Consider the following 19,464-nt stretch of genomic DNA (forward strand, 5'->3'; position numbering starts at 1 on the left):
AACTGCCAGCAGACCTGCTTTGCAAGCAGTCCTGGAGAAAGCTAGAGAGGGTGAAACTCCACAAGAAGCAGAGTCTGCAAGAAGCATGCAGAGGGCGCTGGCAGTGGTGAGCTGGGTGTCAGGACAACTCACTGTTTACAGCAAACAAGAGGACAAGCTGTGGAGCTCGTACCTTAAGTAGACATGTGAGTTTATACATGCTCCCAATAGCCCAATGGACAGGTAAGGATAAATGAGATCATGTAGTTGTAAGGTTATCACGTTATATGTAAAGTATAATATTAATTCAAAGATAGATTGTACACCCGAAACTAACACAACATTGTTAGTCAACTATACTCCAATATAAATTTAAAAAATGTTTAAATTTGAATTGAACATATTAACGCAAGGCCTTCCCTAGTAGCTCAGACAGTAACACATCTGCCTGCAGTACAGGAGACCTGAGTTCAATCCCTGGGTTGGGAAGATTCCCTGGAGACGGAAATGGCAACCCACTTCAGTGTTCTTGTCTGGAGAATTCCATGGACAGAGGAACCTGGCGGGCTACAGTCCATGGAATCACAAAGAGTCAGATACGACTGAGCAACTGACACACACTGCTGCTGCTGCTGCTAAGTTGCTTCAGTCGTGTCCGACTCTGTGCGACCCCACAGAAGGCAGCCCACCAGGCTCCACCATCCCTGGGATTCTCCAGGCAAGAACACTGGAGTGGGGTGCCATTTCCTTCTCCAATGCATGAAAGTGAAAAGTGAAAGTGAAGTCACTCAGTCGTGTCCGACTCTAGCGACTCCATGGACTGCAGCCCACCAGGCTCCTCTGTCCATGGGATTTTCCAGGCAAAAGTACTGGAGTGGGGTGCCATTGCCTTCTCCGGAGCAACTGACACACACACAGTTAATTAAAAAATAAAAAATAGATTGTAGTGTAGATATGGGATGGGGCAGAGGAGTGTGAGATGAGCTGGGAGATTAGAATTGATATATATATACACCACCATGCATGAAAAAAGATACCTAGTGGGAAGCTACTGTATAGCACATGGAACTCAGCTCAATGCTCCGTGATGACCTAGTTCAGTGGGATGGGGGTGGGCGGTCTAAGAGGGAAGGGATATATGTGTACCACAGCTGATCGACTTCCTTGTACAGCAGAAAATAACATTGTAAAGCAACTATACTCCAATAAAAAATAGATTGCAGTAAGTTGAACATGTATATTGTGATTGCTGAAGCACACAATTACACAACAAACTGAATTAATACAAAAAAGATGGGATCGAAGGCTATGTATGTGACAAAGAACTTGTTTTATACCTGATGTATAAGGAACTCCTACATATCAATACTGAAAGGCAAAAAAATTAAAGTATGGGCAAAGACTTGAATATGCATTTTGCAAAAGGGACTCTGGCAAACCAGCAGGTGGGTGGAAGTGTGCCATTGTTAGTTACCAGGGGACTGTGACTTAAAAACCACTGCGGTGCTGCTTCACACCTTGTAAGTAAGACTAAAAATACAGACAAAACCGGGTGTTGGCTAGAGTGTGGGATGACTGGCACTCACGCTGTTTTGGGGAATGTATGAAATGGTAGAACTGTTTTGGAAAACTGCTTGGCAATTTCTTCAGAAGTTAAACACCCGCCTACCTCATGGCCTAGAATTCCACTCCTGGGTTTTTACTCAAGAAAAGTAAAAACAATTTGCCCACAGAAAACCATGTATGAGATGCTTTTGTAGAATTATTCATAATAGTGAAAATCTGGAAACAGCTCAGGTCGTACAAAGAATTGAGCCTAGAAGCCACACAGCAATCAATTTCTGGACCCAGCTGCTTCCTGGGGACACCGTGCCTACCCCGAGGTAGGTAGTCCTGGCCGGCCAGAGCTGGTCACCACGATGCCCAGCGACGCTGGAGGGACAATTGCATGCCCAGTCCACGTGGGAAGGTGCTCTCTTTTCCTTTACTCCGAACGGCGGGGGACGGGTCTGCGGACTACCCCTCCTCGGAGGTCCCTTTCCGGCTTGAGCAATCCGCCCAGCGGCGGCCTCTGGTCCCCGCGGGTCCGGTACCCGCTCAGCCGCTCGCCTGGTGTTCTCTCCACGTCCAGCAGAGGGCGCGGCTGCCCGTTCTACAGCCCGGTGTGCGGAGCTCGGGACACCACCGCCTCCCCCACTCCACCCCACCCCCGCCCCGCGGGCGAGGGTGGGCAGATAAACACTCTTGGGCCCGTCCGAGGGTCGGAAACAAGCGAGCTCAAGCTAAAAGAGTGACTCACAGGACAAGGACAGGGACCAGGGCACCTGGCGTCGCCGACCCTGCCGGACCAGGAGCTGGGCTGAAGCCTTCCTGGGTTAGCACCCTCTCCTCACCGTGGCTCGGAGGTGGCACTATTTCTGTCCCCTGGGGCCACGCCGCAACTTCCGAGCTGGGGGGACACTCGGGCCCGTGGGGCCTCCAGCCTTATCAGAGGACCGACGTTAGAGACCCACAAGAGTGTGCAGAGTGACACATACGTGCCAGCCCAACCAGGTCGCAGAAACCACGGGAGTGGCCAGACTGTGAATCGCCGGTTCTGCCCCATCCTTTGCTGATGAGACCACCGCAGTACATACCTGCACTCACCTGTGTATACACGTGCACACACCTGCATGGATGCGATTTTACACACAATCCTGCACGCATGCATCTGTATACATGTGCACATAACTGCAAGCACCCACATGCACACACCTCCACATGTACACACCCACACAGAACAAGCGGCCAGGGCTGGTCTGAGAAGGGGGTCTCCCCCAGATTACCAGAGCTTCCTTTCAGCCCCGAGCCACTCCACCCTCAGCTCACTGGTCTTGAGCCCCAGCAAGAAGGGGTTGGCCTGCAGACAAGGGTCGGTAAAAGGGGATGTCTGGGCCTGGGAAATAGGAGAAGAGGGCCCGAGCCCAGGGGGAAGGACGGGAGCCTGGTCAGCGGCTGGGGAGGGGAGGAGCATCCAGGTGGGCGTGGCTTAGAGGGGCTCTCGCCTCTCTGCTCTGTGTGCCCAGTGGGGTGGGGGCGCCCGCAAGTGCAGGGTGCCTCATTCAGTTTGAGTTTCAGATTAAAATGATGTTTCAGTCTGTGTGTATGGGCACGCTTTTACTAAAAACTGATTCGTTGTATATCTGGTTTTCACACTGAAATGCTGCTGCTTCTGCGAAGTCTCCTCAGTCCTATCCCACTCTGTGCGACCCCATAGACAGCAGCCCACCAGGCTCCTCTGTCCCTGGGATTCTCCAGGCAAGAATACTGGAGTGGGTTGCCATTTCCTTCTCCAATGCATGAAAGTGAAAAGTGAAAGTGAAGTCGCTCAGTAGTGTCCGACTCTTCAAGACCCCATGGACTGCAGCCTACCAGGCTCCTCCGTCCATGGGATTTTCCAGGCAAGAGTACTGGAGTAGGTTGCCATTGCTTTCTTCTTCACATTGAAATAGGCGTCCTGTATTTTATTCGCCGGGGGCTAGCAGAGTCCGGCAGGAGCCCGCCTGACTGCCAGTCATTGGCTGGCAGTGAGCTTCCCTGGAAGCCTGGGGCCCGCACCTGCGCCCTCAGCCAGAGGCTGGGCTCCTCCCATTCGGAAGTAAAACGGGGAGAATCCCAGCCCAGGGCTGCACCAGCCTGGGCAGGGGTGAGCTGGCCTGAGGCCCCGCTGTTAGGCCACTCCTGGATTCTGAGCGCATTAAGGACACGTCAGGGAGAGAAGAAGAAATTCCCACATCAAACAGCCCTGCCAAGCCCTGCCTGGCACCGGAGCAAGGCAGCCTGGCACCTGCTGGGCTGGGTGGACCCTTCCCGCCCTTCTTTGAGTGGAATTCCCCTGAGCCCTGCCCTGGAATCCCCTGGCATCGCGCCTGCCTGGGCCTGGAGTACCTCGAGGGAGGATGGTGCTTCTGGGACTTGGCAGCCAGAGCACCTGGAGCCCTTGACAGTGCCCTAGAGGGTGGGTGGGCTCCCAGTGATCAGCAGATTGCTTGTTGGGCAGGAGGCTCTTGGGTTCTGGCTTTGATGGAGCAAAGAACCCAGGTTTTGGAGTGCCTGGGGAGGGAGGACCAGGCTCACCGCCAGGAGAAGGCAGGCAGGTCCCAAAGGACCCTGGGGGATTCAGCCCTTGACATTGTGGGCAGTCGGCTGAGGTAGGAGAGGGGCCTCCTCCTGGGAGACTGCAGGGGGCAGCACACTCCCTGGCCTACTTTGGGGTGCCCTCCAGCTCTCCCCCGGTATAGCGACCCCTCCACACCTTGCTCTTCCCTGGGCTGCCTGGTCCATTGCCAGCTCCAGCCTCACACAGCAAACCAGAAGCATAGGAGGAAGTGCCCTGGCCCCGGTGAGCACACTGGCCGGTCCCTTCCAGGGCTGACCACTGGGGGCACTCTCACAACACTCTCCTTACACACTGCTGCTTCCTTCATTTGCGGACATTTACATTCTTGGGGCTTCCCTGGTGGCTCAAAAGGCAAAGAATCTGCCTAAATGCAGGAGACTGGGTTCGATCCCTGGATGGGGAAGATCCCCTGGAGGAGGGCATGGCAACTCACTCCAGTATTCTTGCCTGGAGAATCCCATGGACAGAGGAGCCGGGCAGGCTACAGTCCATGGGGTTGCACAGAGTTGGACATGACTGAAGTGACTTAGCATGCATGCACATTCTTGGTGGAGACTGCCTTTCTGACAAACCCCAGCTTCATTCTCTGTCTCCTCAAACCCACTGACGACTCTTGGCAGCTCCTCTGCCTGTCCTTCCCCTGCCCTGATAAGTGGTTTCCCAGGGGGCTTCACTGGCCCTCTTCTTGGAAACCCTGTCAGCCCTCACCCCTGCCAGAAATACCCCATTGCCCTTGGTTCTCATTTCTGCCAGTGGCTCCTCCCAGCAACAGCCCCTAGTCTTGGCCCACTGCTGCCCCCTCCCCTTCCCCACCCCCTCCTCTCCAGGTCTACATGTGATGAGTGTAACCACAGATCCCACAGCCAGACAGCTCAGGGAGCAGAAGTCCCAGCAGCTGGAGGCCGGAAGTCTCATCCTTCCGACACACCCAGCTTCCACCTTCTTTGGTCCAAGATGGTGAGGCCAAAGGGTTGGAGCCTGAAGTGGTCTGCCACCTGAAGGAAGATTCTAGGATCCTGGTGAGAGAGGTGGGGAGGTCTGGAAGGGGTTGCCGGGGAATGCTTCAGGGTGGACAGCTAGTCTCCCATGCACCCCTGGGCTGCAGACCCAGCATAAGCACAGCCTTCCTCATGAGCTGAACTCACCCTACCAGTGAGGGACCCACCTGGTGCCCCTCTCAGCGCTGCCCATGTGCACAGCGCCACAAATGCCAGCAGCCTGCGTCCCTTGCCTGGCCATCCCTTCAGAAAGGGCTCCCCTCGAAGTTGGCACCTCTCCGCACACACTTCAAACTTCAACTCCTGCTTCAAACTCATGTGAGCCCATGATGCTGCAAAGCTCCAAACCAAGTGCAAACATATGAAGGTATCTTCAGGACCTAAGAGGATTTACACAGCATACAAAAACAGCTGGCAGAACATGAAAATGGGATCTGGTGGGCACTGAGGGAGTCACTGGGTGCGAAGAGACTCGGCTCATTAGAGAAGGCAGGGTCCTCGGGTGTGTGGGCACAGGGAGCAGCAGTGCCCCCTTGCAGCCCCCAGAGTCAGATCCCGGTGCAGCTCTGCCCACTGGCTGGAGATGCACCCTCTCGCAGCCACTGTGGTTCTGCCCACCCCCACCCCCGCCCTGCACTTCTGGCTGATTCTTCCGGCCAGCGTCACACCCCTGGGCTGGCTCTGGTTTAGGGCATGGAGCTCAGATGGCCCCCATCCTGGCTCAGTTGGGCCTGTCTCTGCCCCTCGGCCCAGTCTCCCTTCTGAGGATGCCCTGTGTCCGAGGCCTGTGGTGAGGCTGGACACAGACTGGAGCCAGATCTGGATGCTGCTTGAAAATACAGAGTTTCAGGGGCTCACAGCTCTGGAGCCAGTATACTGGGGAGCATTCAAGGAGATGGGCCAGAACCTGGAAGGGATCTGAGACATCCTGAATGAGAGACAGTGGCAGAAACGAACACTGCTCTGAGAGAGTCAGGCTGAGTGTTTCCCCATGGTGTCCAGAAAGCACAGAGGCCCAGCACACAGCCTTCTGGTCAACCACACAGGTCCCCAGCTGGGCTGTCACACCAGGCATGTGACATGAAGAGGGTTCTTGCAACCGGTTGGGGAGTGCAGCTTGGAGATTATTATCCTATCTGACCTCTCCTGCTGCTTCTGCTGCTGCTAAGTCACTTCAGTCGTGTCCGAGTCTGTGCAATCGCATAGACGTCTCCTACGTTTGCACAAAAAGCCAGTTTAGAAGGTCGTCATCATGGCACCTCATCAAGGGCCTCAACTAGACCCCCAGCTCCCTGGGGCACAAGCCACCCGTGACAATGCTGCCCCCTGCCATGCTCGACAGGAAATATCAACAGAAAACAAAGGGTCCTCCAGATGTGTGATAAAGGACCTGGAACATGAGAGTCAGGCTGAAACATATATATACACTCATACTGGAAGAAACCGAGCTGGGTCTAGAAACAAACCAGAATATTTTAAAACTATAATGATCTTCAAAAGTATTCAAGAAGATACTGCATTTATAGAGTAAATATAGAATGGCATGAAGAGGAAGAGTTCTTGGATATTAGAAAGATATTAGCTTTATGAGACAATGCTGATCAACACGATTGGAGAATAAAGGTAGGGAAAGAGTCTAGGTTGAAAAGATAACTCAACACAGGAGATCTGAAAGCCCTCTAACCAGTGTGCCGGGGTGGGGTGGGGCATGGAATGATCAAGAAAAACCAAGGAAATCTCCCAGGCCTGGAAAAGCACAGCTTCAAGTTGAAAGGGCACTGAGACAAAGCAGTCAGGAGGTGCAGGGAGCCACTGTGAGAGATCTGTGGGTGCCGAGGGCAGAGAAGGCCACCAGAAGGGCGCTCGGGGGGGCAGGGGGGTCACTGCACCCCTGGGTCCTGGGAGGCCGGGGGCTGCCCTCCGTGTTCTCAAGGGAATGACTTCTACCCTAAAATCCTGCACACCATTTATCAGGCAGGGCGAGGGACACGGCCACCACAAGCGTGCACACTTCCTGCCACAGATGGTGGTTCTCACTGAGATGAAGCTGGCGAGGTCATGGCTCCCCCAGCCTGTGGTTGTGCCATCAGGCCATGTGGCCCATGTGGCTGCGGAGGGTGAGGGGTGTGCTGTGACCTCTCAGTCCAGATCTGATGTGGGCTTGCTCTGCTCTACACCCATTGGCTGACTTTGGTCACATGACCCAGCTCAGCTGCAGGGACGCTGGGGAGCATGGGGGAGTACCTGGAAGGGGTGTCCCTGAGGTGTCACCCAAAAACCTGAGGTCAACTGGGACACTGGAGATCAGAATTGGACATGGTGGCTCCAGCCGAAGATGGCAGTAAAGGAAAGTTCCAGAAAAGGGACCACTGTCAGCTCTAGAGACAGTCGGCCAGGATGGCACAGGCAGAAGGGCCCAGGAGAAAGGGCTGCAGGAGAAGAGGGCTCTTCATGGACACATGCTGACCAGAGACCTCGCAGCCACACACGGTGGAAACCCAGGAGGCACTGAGGACGCAGTGCTCACAGGAGCCTGGGGACAGGGAGGACCAGCAAGAAGCCGGGGGACGTTACCATGTGCAGAGATGGTGGCTTTCTTCCCCCACAAAGGAAAGGCGAGGGAGGGAGGGATATGGGAAGAAGCAACTAGGAACTTGTGGAAGTGTCCTGTGCAGCACCTGGGGTCCATGTGTGAAGTAAGCCATGTGGTGGGTTTGTGGCATGGAAGGAGAGTCTGACCTGCATGCAAGGCCTGTCCCCAGGGGCTGGTCCGGAGGTTGTCCCAGCCCACCACTGAGAAGGGAGTGGTCAAAACGCACCCTTGGCTCTGCAAGAACGAGCTTATGACTTGGCCAGGACGATGAAAATACAGACCTCGACTGTTGATTTTAGTCATCCATGGGGGCTTGGGCTTCCCAGGTGGCTCAGTGGTAAAGAATCTGCCTGCTAATGCAGGGGACTCAGTTTGATCCCTGGGTCAGAAAGATCCCCTGGAGTAGGAAATGGCAACCTGGTCCTGTATTCTTGCCTAGAAAATCCTATGGACAGAGGAGCCTGGTGGGCTACAGTCCATGGGGTTGTAAAGAGTTGGACATGACTTAGCAACTGAGCACGTGGGGGCTTGGTCTGGGGTCTGACACTGAGAGGGACAAGCCAGGCAGCTTGGAAGGAGGAGGGCAAGGGAAGGCAGAGGAGGGTCTGGACCCTATATCATCATCCTAGTCCACGGTGGGGTCTGAGGAGGGGCTGCCAACACTGCCTACTAGCCTGGGACTGGTCAGTACACGCATGGTTCACCGGGGTGTTCAGCACTGCCCCACCTAATAAAGCCTCTCGCTGCCTCAGTCAGATGCTTTGCCAGGCAGCCCACAACAGCTGGAACCAGCTAAGGGACACAAGATCTCAGAGAAGGTGAACAGTGCTGTCCCCACAGCTGGCCATGTCAGGGGCCAGCTGCCGGCTGCCTCAGGACAAGAGCCTGACACCCACATAAAGGCAGGTTAGACTGTGGGGCCCGCCGGGGATCAGGGGACTCATCTGAGCACAGGTACTGGTGGGAACTCTGTGCCAGGGAAGCCCTTCCACCTTGCCTGCAGGCTCCCTCACCTGACCTCTGGGGAGGCGCCTGGTGTGGACAGGCCTGGGGTTGGGAAGGGTGTGTGTGTCGGGGGGTGCCGTGGGGAGTGCAGGGTCCTCACCAGGAAGGACTGGAAGAGCTGGAAGGAGCCGCCCAGCCGCACGTACAAGTGGGACTGCAGCCGCGTGGATGTGCCGTTGAAGGCGTTGGCCACGGCCAGAAAGGCGTAGGGCCCCACCGTGAAGAACTCCCAGTCGTAGGCGCCCGAAGTGGCGATGGTCTGGTTGGCTTCGAAGAGCCGGGTCCCCGGGTTCCACTTGTAGATGACGCTGTCAATGTTATGGTTGTCGCCTGGAAGCCGAACGGCATTGAGGGAGGGAAACAGGTTTCTGCAGCCTCACGCCAGCGCCCTGGGACCAGGCTCCCCGGGACCCTGCCCCAGGTCCTGCAGCCAGTCCAGTCCAGCTGGACCCTGATCTCCTGCACTCTTCCCGGGTCCCCAGACATGGGTTACCCATCACATAGCCTTCCTGCCTCTGTACCCCATGAGAACCCTCAGTGGCCCAGCCTTTGGGGGACTCCAGATCCCTGTGATCATCTATTGTGTTGGAGGTGGGACTCCCCACCCCCTCTGCAGCCTCACCCTTCACTCTGCCTGCCTTCCCAAACTTCATGCTCCCTCCCACCAGAGATCAGACCTGTGCAGGCTGGAAGCCCTCTCCCCACATTGTGCTCCTTAGGGCCTCCCACTCCCTGACACACAACCCACTGGGCCAGCCTCTCCTGGAACACTTACTGTCCTTGGAGGTACCTGGTAGCAGGCTCCTGGGGTCCCTCTACCCATGAGTGGTGGTGGGGTCTCCTCCCTACCCCCCACAGAGCTCCCTGGCAGGTTGTAGACTCAGGCAAACTCTGAGCCTTGGAACCTGCAGAGGCTGGAGACACTTTGCAGGGCCAGCTGCCCCCAGGGTCCAGTCCCCTTTGAGTTATAGCACCCGAAAGGGCTTGCTGTGGTCACTCGGGGCAGTCACTCGGGGCAGTCACCTGGCCCAGAAGCCAGGTTTCCCAGCCCCTCCTAGGCCTATCCCCATGTACGCATTGCATCTCACAGAGTTTGTGCCCAGAATGGATGGGGGCAGGGACCCCTCCCACCTGAACAGGTGAGAGGGTGCTCAGGTGTGTCCACCTTCAGACGCCACTGTCATACAGCAGAGCCTGAGGATGCAGGCCAGGTGAGGTTTATTATACATTTCTAATGAAATACACTGAACGCTGCAGGCGATCACGCCCCAGCCCAGAGTCAAGGCCATGGCCCCTACCTTCCCGGTGGTTGGCCACGGCCAGGAAGTGCTCGCCGGCCACCTCGAAGGCCTCCCAGTCCCGGGCACTGTGGGTGGGGACCCTCTGGTATGGCGTGAACCTCAGCCTTCTCTGGCTCCACTTGTAAATGACCGAGAACTCCTGACCCTTCTCATTCGGCTCAAAATTAGCCACAGCCAGGAAGATCTGGGGAGAGGACCAGAACAGGGTTCTCATCATCCGAGTGAGGGCCCGGCGCTCTGGGTTTCTCAATGTCAGCCCTGGGACACAGACTGAGCCCCGGGACAGAGGATGAGCCCGGGACAGAGGCCGAACCCGGGGACAGAGGCCAAGCTCTGGGACACAGGCCGAGCTCCGGGACACAGACTGAACCCCGGGCTAGAGGCCAAGCCCTGGGACAGAGGCCGAGCCCCGGGACACAGACTGAACCCCAGGACACAGGCTGAACCCTGGGACAGAGGCCGAGCCATAGAACAGAGGCCAAGCTCTGGGACAGAGGCCGAGCTCTGGGACAGAGGCTGAGCCCCAGGACAGAGGCTGAGCCCTAGGACAGAGGCTGAACCCCGGGACAGAGGCTGAGCTCTGGGACACAGACTGAACCCTGGGGTAGGGGCCGAGCCCTGGGACAGAGGATGAGCCCTGGGACACAGACTGAACCCCAGGACACAGGCTGAACCCCGGGACAGAGGCTGAGCTCCGGGACACAGACTGAACCTCGGGGTAGGGGCCAAGCCCCAGGACAGAGGCCGAGCCCCGGGACAGAGGCTGATCCCCAGGACAGAGGCCGAGCCCCGGGACAGAGGCTGATCCCCAGGACAGAAGATGAGCCCCAGGACAGAGGCTGAGCCCTGGGACAGAGGCTGAACCCCGGGGTAGAGGCCGAGTCCCGGGACAGAGGCTTAACCCCGGGGTAGAGTCCAAGCCTCGGGACAGAGGCCGAGCCCCAGGACAGAAGATGAGCCCCAGGACAGAGGCTGAGCCCCGGGACAGAGGCCGAGCCCTGGGACAGAGGATGAACCCAGGACACAGGCTGAACCTGGGGACAGAGGCCAAGCCCCGGGACAGAGGATGAGCCCCAGGACACAGGCTGAACCCCAGGACAGAGGCTGAGCCTCAGGACAGAGGTTGAGCCCAGGACTGGCACCCTGGGCAGGCCCCAGGATGTGGCACTGACTCCAGATCTTAATTACTCTAAGACCTGTAGCCAGGCCTGTGTCTACCAGCCTATTAGCTCTGTTTCTATCTCCCAATCCCAGGGAAAGCCTTATGCACAGCAACGTTCATCACTCAGACAAGGAGGAGAGATCTTATCACCCTGTTGTCCGTCAAGAAGCACGTGTGTATCACACACTTGAGGACCATGTGGCAACGCCCTGCATGTGACACAACCCAGAGGCCCAGGTGGCGGGTCATGTGATGTGACAGAAGCCGGAAGCCTAGGGTGAGGGGCTCACTTGCTGTGGCTGAAGCAGCCCCAGGGACCCTCTGTCTGCTTAGGGGACCTGACAGATTTTTCTTATTTTTCTGAATTTCCCAAATTTTTGATATAAAGTTATTTTTTATTAGGAAAAAGTAAAAATCTTTAAAATGTCATCAACCATAAGACCAGAGAGCTAGTCACTCCTTCACCAGGCTGCCCTGGAGTTCAGGACCCTGACAGTCAGCAGGGACCAGAAACAGGGATTTGTCCTCACTGCATGGGCCTTGGGGGTGGGGTGTGCAGGGCTGGAACTGGGCACATTGGTGACTGACTTGAGAGCAGGCTTGGGAGGGGCCCAGGGATCCTGCCATCTGGAGTGGAGGACTAGAAGGAGCTGGGAAGGAAATGCCTATCTCAAGGGGGCCACCCTCTCAGTCCCACCCTTGGGCTACTGCTCAACACAGTCCTGGTGAAAGGAAGGGGGCTGCCTGCCAGGCTCTCCCATCCAAGGCCTCAGGTCCAGCCCTCACCATCTCACCTGTCCCCTCCATCAGGACAGCATGTGTCCCCCATGTTTATGGGGCCAATAAAGGGAGGCCAGGATGGAGCCCCATTTCCACTCCCGTTTAGGTCAGATAAAGAAAGCTGAGCACCAAAGAATTGATGCTTTTAAACTGTGGTGTTGGAGAAGACTCTTGAGAGTCCCTTGGACTGCAAGGAGATCAAACCAGTCAATCCTAAAGGAAATCAGTCCCGAATATTCATTGGAAGGACTGATGCTGAATCTGAAGCTCCAACACTGTGGCCATCTGAAGCAAAGGACTGACTCCTTGGAAAAGGCCCTGATTCTAGGAAAGATTGAAGGCATGAGGAGAAGGGGACGACAGAGGATGAGACAGTTGGATGGCATCACTGACTGGATGGACATGAGTTTGAGCAAGCTCCGGGAGTTGGTGATGGACAGAGAAGCTTGGTGTGCTGCAGTCCATGGGGTAGCAAAGAATCAGACACGACTGAGCGGCTGAACTGAACTGAACTTAGGTTAGATTATCTCAGAGCTTTGAGGAGGCAGTGGCAGGTCTGCATGGAGTGGGAAATGTCTCAGCAGCGGTCTTGTGTCCATTTTGTAGGATATGGAACAGATTTTTTCAGTCACATTCCAGACCAAGAGATGCAGGTGTGTCTGATTCAAAAGCCATTTAGAACCTGTATGAGGCTCTAAAACCAGTAGAAATGCTTTTTCCCATAAAATCTACATAAAGCGAAAGTCACTCAGTCATGTCCAACTCTTTGAGACCCCCATGGACTGTAGCCACCAGGTTCCTCTGTCCATGGAATTCTCCAGGCAAGGATACTGGAGTGGGTTGCCATTCCCTTCTCCAGGAGATCTTCCCAACCCAGGGACTGAACCCAGGTCTCCCACATTGCAGGCAGATTCTTTAACATCTGAGCCACCAGGGAAGCCCAAAATCTACCTAAGGAGCCCCAATCCTCGGACTTTGTGGGTTTTTCCAAGATAAAACTGACACAGTCGCACACGTGAACTTGCCTTTTTCCCGATCGTGAAGTGTCTCCAGGACTGGGCCTGGTGCGTGGGGATGTCCTGGTACGAAGCAAACTTGCCATCAGTCCACTTGTAGATGGCGGATGTGGTTTTCCGGTTGGCGGTTGCTACAAAGAGCCCAGCCTCAGGGATGACAAAGACCTCGATGCCCAGCGTCTCTGAGTTCGTGAATAGTCTCTGATGCTCCTCCACGTAATCCAGCTTTTCTTTGGCTTGTGATAGAGACATGGAGACTGGTTAAGGCTTCCCAGAACAGAAGCCCTGATGGACGACATCTGGGAGTGACCCCAGGGCCCTGGGCCATGACCCTTAGCATGAGGTCAGGCGAGTGTCCCTAAGTCCTGTACCACCCTCACCTGGAGGCCCAGCAAAGGAGATTCTGGTCCCTGAATGGGCTTTGGGGCCTGCAGAGCCCCCAGGGACACTTGCTGGATGGAAGTGTCAGGTCCTTACTAGACACTTCACAAGGCTCCAGACTTCCACAAAAAGCTGTGCCCGAATGTGAACTAGAGAGTGGAGGCCATGGCTCCTGGAAGGCCCCCTGCAGTCAGTTCCTATTTCCCAGGGACCTCCACCCTCAGATGGCTCCTCTCCTTACCTCCCTGCCAACAGCCCCACTCTTGGGCTCCAGGCACCATCACATCCCATCTGACCAGAGAGGGAGGAGAGGGTGAGGACAGTGGATGGAGCACCCTGGAGGAGGCCCATGGTCTACCCTAGTTGGGAAGATGGATGAGAGCCTGCCAGCCCACGAGTCAGGCCCAGGAGGGTGCGTGTTTCCAGGTGAAACACTCAAGCTCGCTGCTCTGTGAGGTTCGTTCCCTATTCCTACATAACACTGGCTCTGAGAAGACCCCCTAGGCCCCTGGAGACCTGCATGTCTCACCTGCTAACACGGAGACCCACTCGCTGCCCACGCACAGGTATAGCCCCTTGCGGCTGGCGTCGAACCAGAACTGGGCATCCTCCGCTTTGGTGCACGGAGGCCGGGGTCCCAGCGTCACCTTCATGTTGGTTTCTGATGGGGGTGACAAATGTCCTGTGGGTATGTGCTCCCCAGAGGGAGGCGGAGGCAAGGGTGTCAGGTGACCCCTGACCCCTGTACTCCTTCCAGGAACCACTCAGGTCGTAACGAGGCCTCTGGGAGGCAGGGAGACCCGAAAGCCCAGGACTTGCCCTCAGCATCTGTGCACAGGACCTGGACATGCCCCGGAAGTCCAGCCACCTGCCCACCAAGTTCTTCCCCAGACCCTAGCTCCTCTGAGAACCCTCAGTAATCATGCTGCCTTTCTCTCTCCTCCATCTGAGACTCACTGGCACAGGTTCAGCTAACTTCTGTCTGCTTGGTTCTCAGGCACCTTGACCCCCTCATTCCTGGTCATCGCGGCTTCATCCAGGTCCAGCCCTGTCCTAATGATGCCACGTGGCCTCCATACAGTGACTCCCGAGCTGAGACCCCAGTGGCCAGGCGGTGAAACAGAGCATCCTCAACCTCGCCAAGTGCCCGGCAGAGGCCTTGGGAGTCAGACACTTGCTCAAGGCCCAGAAAACACCCCAGAGGTCATGAGACTCTGGGAATTTGGGGATGCTGGCCCAGGACTGGCTCTAACGGCCGACTTGCTCAAGGGGCTTCCCTGACTTGTGAAGCAAGGGCCGTGAGGCTCTGGAAGGAGTCAGGGGTCTCCCCACCTCCCCAGTAGGAGTTGGGGTTGTGGGGGAGAGAGTTTTGGATTCTCCATGGCAGAGGGTATAGCTTAAATAAAGTCAACACTGACTTTACATTGGGGAGGTGCAAACACAAATGAAAGATGCCAGTGCTGGGGACCTTCTAGGCTGAGGGGTCCCAGAAAATAGAACCGAACCTCATGAAGATCGGGGTCCCCACTGGAGGGTTGAGGTTTGGTGTCTGTTGGAGAGGGAAGGGGAGAACGGGCCCCAGATGCTGCTCTGGGAGCATGGCAGGTGGCAGGTGGGAGTCAAGAGAAGGAATTCGTGTCAGCTCAGCCCTGGGTCCCAGGCAGGATGAGCGGTCCATCGAGGGGCACTGTCTGGGGGGGCCTAAGCAGGTGGATCTGAGAGCGTTGTCTGCCTCCCCAGGGAGGGGGTCATCTGCATCAGGCCCCAGCTATCCATTCGTCCACATGATAAGCACCCTCCTGTCTTGTGCCTGGGGAACCTGGGGGTGACCAGGCTCTCAGGGTCTTCTGTCAGTGTGGAGAGGGGTAGCTTTGGCCTACTAACCATAGGGGTATTTTAGCACCTCGTTGTCTTCCGGCTTCCCTGTGAGGCCATGTAGGATAGCGGGGATGGACAGCACAGCGAGCTCAGGATTCACGCAGGGACAGAGCCTCGGGGTGGCATCCGAGCCGGGCAGCAGAACCAGCTGCCTCACCAGGCCCTGCAAAGGGAGGGGCAGGGCACTCAGACCTGTGCTGTTGGAGGGCCTGATGACCCCTGGGCTCAGCCTACCCAGACCCTGAGGGAGGGGTGGCCAAGAGAGAGGAGTCTGCCTGTAGGTTAGGGGGCACTGGGAGCAGGGGTTGAGAGCTGTGCACAGTTCTAAGGTGATTACACCACAGAACAGGTTCTTCCTGTGGACTGACCTAGAATGACTGGGTGCATTGGTCATTTGTCTGTATGTCCACTTGTCCATCCATCTGTCCACTTATCTGCCCGTCCATCTATTCATCTCTCTGTTCATCCATGCATCTCTTTGTCCAGTCATCCATTCATCCATCCACCCACCCAAATGCCCATTCATCCATCCATCCATCCATCTATACATCCATTTATCTATCTGTTCACCTAGCTGTCCTCCCATCTGTCCATCCACCATCCATCTTTCTATTACTCTGTCCATCCATTTAGCTGTCCATCCATCCATCCATCCATTCAAGCATCCCATTGGTAAATATTCAGATCTCACCTCTTATGCACAAGGCATGGTTCTCAACACTGGACACAGCAAGAAACAAAAGCCCATATCCTCAGTGAGCAAGGCCCCCCACCAACACTCTAAGAGGGAGACAGGCAGGCAATGACCAGACACATAACTGGTCTGAAGGAGGTCATGGCTACAAAGACCATCTGGAGAGGGGATGAGAGGGCTGGGTGTGGGGGCATCTTCTCAGGGGTGAGCAAGGCCTTCATGGTACAAGGGCACAAGGCAAGGCCCCAAGGTCACTGGAGTGCACCATGGCAGGACTGGGGACTCACACTCCAGGAGGAGGGCACAGCAGGTGCAAAGGGCCTGTAGGGGAGTGTGCCTGGCTAGCAGGGGTCCCCTCTGACCCCTTATGCTCCCCATTCCCATTTGGCACACACAACTGTTTAATTAGAGCATCGGGGTGCCAGGCCAGTGGTGACAGCCCCCAGGAGCACTGGTGTTGGGAAGGCCTGGTGGGCAGTGCCTCCATCCTTACCGTGAATCGGCCTTTGGTCCTCCTCCGACTGCCGATGAAGAACCGGGCTCCTCGCACAGATAGGGTGGCTGGGAAGGGCATGTCAGCCATTCTGAAAACATTGGAGGGTGGTTTTAGGGCCATGGGAGAGCAGACTCGAAGCCCACTTATGCAGAAAGGACAGCGGGCAGCACCGTGAGGCTGTACCAGTGTCTAGGGGCAGCTGTGACCAGCTCCACCAACTGGGTGCCTTAAATAACAGAAGTGTGTTCCCTCATGGTGCTGGAGGCCAGAAGTTGAGATCAGGGTGTCATCTGGGTGTGTCCCCTCTGAAGACTTGAGGGGAGCCTCTTTCAGCTCCCGGAGCTCCTGGCTTCTGACCAAATCGTGTGGCCTCTCCTCTGCTCCTCTTTTCCTCGGGTCACCAATCACTGACTCAGGGCCGCCCTCCTCCAGCATGACCCCAACTGAGCTCAGTTATCCCAGTAGGGATGCTGCGTCCAAATGATGCCCCATTCCTGGTTCGGGCAGATGTGAATTTGGGGGACATGCTTTGCCTCAGGACAGGGTCTTCTACAAAAGCATGTGCTGCAGAAGTGCTCAGTGGCCCCTCTTCATCTCACAGAGGCCTCCAGTGACTTCTGTCCACACGAGGTCCCCAGCCTGCCCTCCTCCTCTGAGCCCAGGGCGAAGGGACAAATGGTGTCAGAGTTAGAGGGGGTTCACCTTGTTGGTGACCCAGGGGGTGTAGGAAGATGTGGCCGGAGTTAGGACCGAACAATTTCTAGTCTGGAGCATGCCGGGGGTTGTGTCAAAGCTATGAAGATTGTTCTGTACCTTTAATTGCGAGTTTTGCTGACTATTTATTCCCTCACCCCAGAAAAGGAAACTGAGTCAGAGAGGTTAAATGATGGGTTGAAAGTCACAAAGCAAGACTTGCACCTCAGGACTTCCCTGGCGGTCCAGTGGTTAAGAACCTGCTTTTCAATGCAGGGGACATGGGTTTGATCCCTGGTCTGAGAACTAAGATCCCAAGTCCTGTGGGGCAACTAAGCCTGTGCAACACAACTACGGAGCCCCAGAACTCTGGAGCTAGGGGACACAACTAGACAAGAAGGCCCTGCACCAGGAGGAAAGATCCCACCTGCTGGGGCAACTGAAACCAGACAGAGCCAAAAATAAATACATACATATAGGGGAAGGAAAGCCCTGGGCTGGATCCGGGGCAGCTCCTTTTGGGCCCCTGGTGCCAGAGTTCACCCTGACCCTCCCTGGGCCTTTAAGCGATGCGACCGACTCTTTAGCAGTGCTTTTACTCGGTCAAGTCCAATCCACACAGCGAGGACGCGGGCAGGCTTCGGCTCCCTTCCCACCCGTGCGCCCCCACCCGCCGCTTTTCTAGAGGGGCAGCTCCAGGTCCATCAGCTGAGCCTGGCGCTCCTCCTCCAGCCTGACCGCATCCGCCAGGGCTCAGGCCCTAGGCCCGGGTCCACGAGTGCACTGTGAGCTGTCCTGGGGCGGCCACATGTACTGGCTGGCTGTGTGGATCCACCTTGCCAGGCAGCACACAGCCCCACGCGACCCTCTCAGGGTGTCGCAGTACCTACATGTCCACGGCGGGGCCGCAGTCCGTAGTGAGCGAAAAGGAGCCCTCGGACACGGCCAAGACCAGCACGTGCCACTGGCCGTCCACCAGAGCCGGGCTGCGGAAGGACACGCGGGTCTGCCAGGCGCCTACCCCGTCCTCGCTGAGGAAGAGGAAGTGCAGCTGGGTGGGCGAGTAGCGCAGGCCCAGCAGCAGCGAGTCCCGCTCCTCCGCCACCACCGCCAGCAGGTACTCGTTCTTCTGCAAGAGAGGGGGCGGGGGTGGGGCGGGGCAGGTGAGGGGCGGGGCAGGTGAGGGGGCGTGGCGGATGAAGGGGCAGGGCAGGTGAGGGGTTGGGGGCGGGCAAGCGAAGGGCCAGGGTGGGTGAAGTGGCAGGTGAGGGGCAAGTGAAGCTGCGGGGCAGGTGAGGGGTGGCGGGGGCGGAGCAGGTGAGGGGGCGGAGCAGGGAAGGGAGCCGGACTGGTGAAGGGGCAGGGGAGGGGAGCAGGTGGGGGCAGGTGAGAGCGGGGGCTCCAGACTGTAGTGCCTGAGGCAGTAACCAGAGTCTGTGATAAAACCAAACCAACCGCTGGAGTCCCTGAGGACAGCTACTGTCGGTGAAACAGAAAACTGCGTGTTGGCGAGGATGTGGGGAAATTGGAGGCCCTGTGCACTGTTGGTGGGGATGGAAAATGGAGTAGTGGTAATACTAATAAAAAACAGAAAGGAACGTTGGGGTACATGTGCCTTTTTGAACTGTGGATTTCTCAGTGTATATGCTGTCCAATTAAGAAATTAAAAAATAAAACAATAAGGAGACTCCTCAAAAAATTTATGTGGAATTACCATCTGACTTAGCAATTCCACTTTTGGCAGACACCCCAAAGGACTGAGAGCAGTGTCCAGAAGAGCCAATTGTACACCCCTGTTCTTACCTGCATTACTCTCAATAGTTAAAATGTGACAGCAACCAGTGTCCATCAATGAGGAAACAGATTAGTAAGATGTGCATTCATGCAAGGAGATATTATTCAACCTTAAAAAGGAAGTTCTGACATCAATGTGGATAAACCTTGAGGACATTACGCTGGGTGATGTAAGCCAGTCACAGAAGGACAGCTAGTGTACAATGCACTCATATGAGACCGCTGAAGGGGTCAGAGTCAGAGACAGAAAGTGGAGTGGGTACCAGGGGCTGGGGGGTGTTGGGGAGCTATTATTCAGTGTCTGTAGAGGTCCATTTTGGGGAGGATGAAAAAGGTTCTGGAGGTGGGCAGTGGTGATCACTGCACAACAGTGACTGTCCTTACTGCCACTGAACCACACACTTAAAAAGGGCTAGAAGGGAAATGCCACTTTACATGTGTTTTTCCACAATTTTAAAAACCTCTCACAACCCGCATGATCACCATCTCCAAACACCAGCAACCCCAGCTGAGCATCACTTTCCAGCTTGAACCA

The 19,464-nt window shown here is 56.0% G+C and overlaps 1 protein-coding gene across 1 annotated transcript in view; it reads right to left on the bottom strand.

Moving 5' to 3' along the window:
• The window catches only part of TSPEAR (thrombospondin type laminin G domain and EAR repeats), a 193,374-nt gene that overhangs the window by 7,088 nt on the left and 166,822 nt on the right, over positions 1–19,464 (bottom strand). The window contains exons 3-9 of the mRNA XM_006060803.4: positions 18,026–18,264; positions 16,440–16,530; positions 15,259–15,415; positions 13,904–14,035; positions 13,003–13,229; positions 10,033–10,219; positions 8,835–9,064 (exon numbers count right to left, since the gene is read on the bottom strand). Coding sequence (XP_006060865.3) covers positions 8,835–9,064; positions 10,033–10,219; positions 13,003–13,229; positions 13,904–14,035; positions 15,259–15,415; positions 16,440–16,530; positions 18,026–18,264 — 1,263 coding nt within the window. The remainder of the gene's footprint in view (positions 1–8,834; positions 9,065–10,032; positions 10,220–13,002; positions 13,230–13,903; positions 14,036–15,258; positions 15,416–16,439; positions 16,531–18,025; positions 18,265–19,464) is intronic.

The sequence above is a fragment of the Bubalus bubalis genome, chromosome 1, assembly GCF_019923935.1.
Source record: "Bubalus bubalis isolate 160015118507 breed Murrah chromosome 1, NDDB_SH_1, whole genome shotgun sequence".
In the NCBI taxonomy this organism is placed as follows: Eukaryota; Metazoa; Chordata; class Mammalia; order Artiodactyla; family Bovidae; genus Bubalus; species Bubalus bubalis.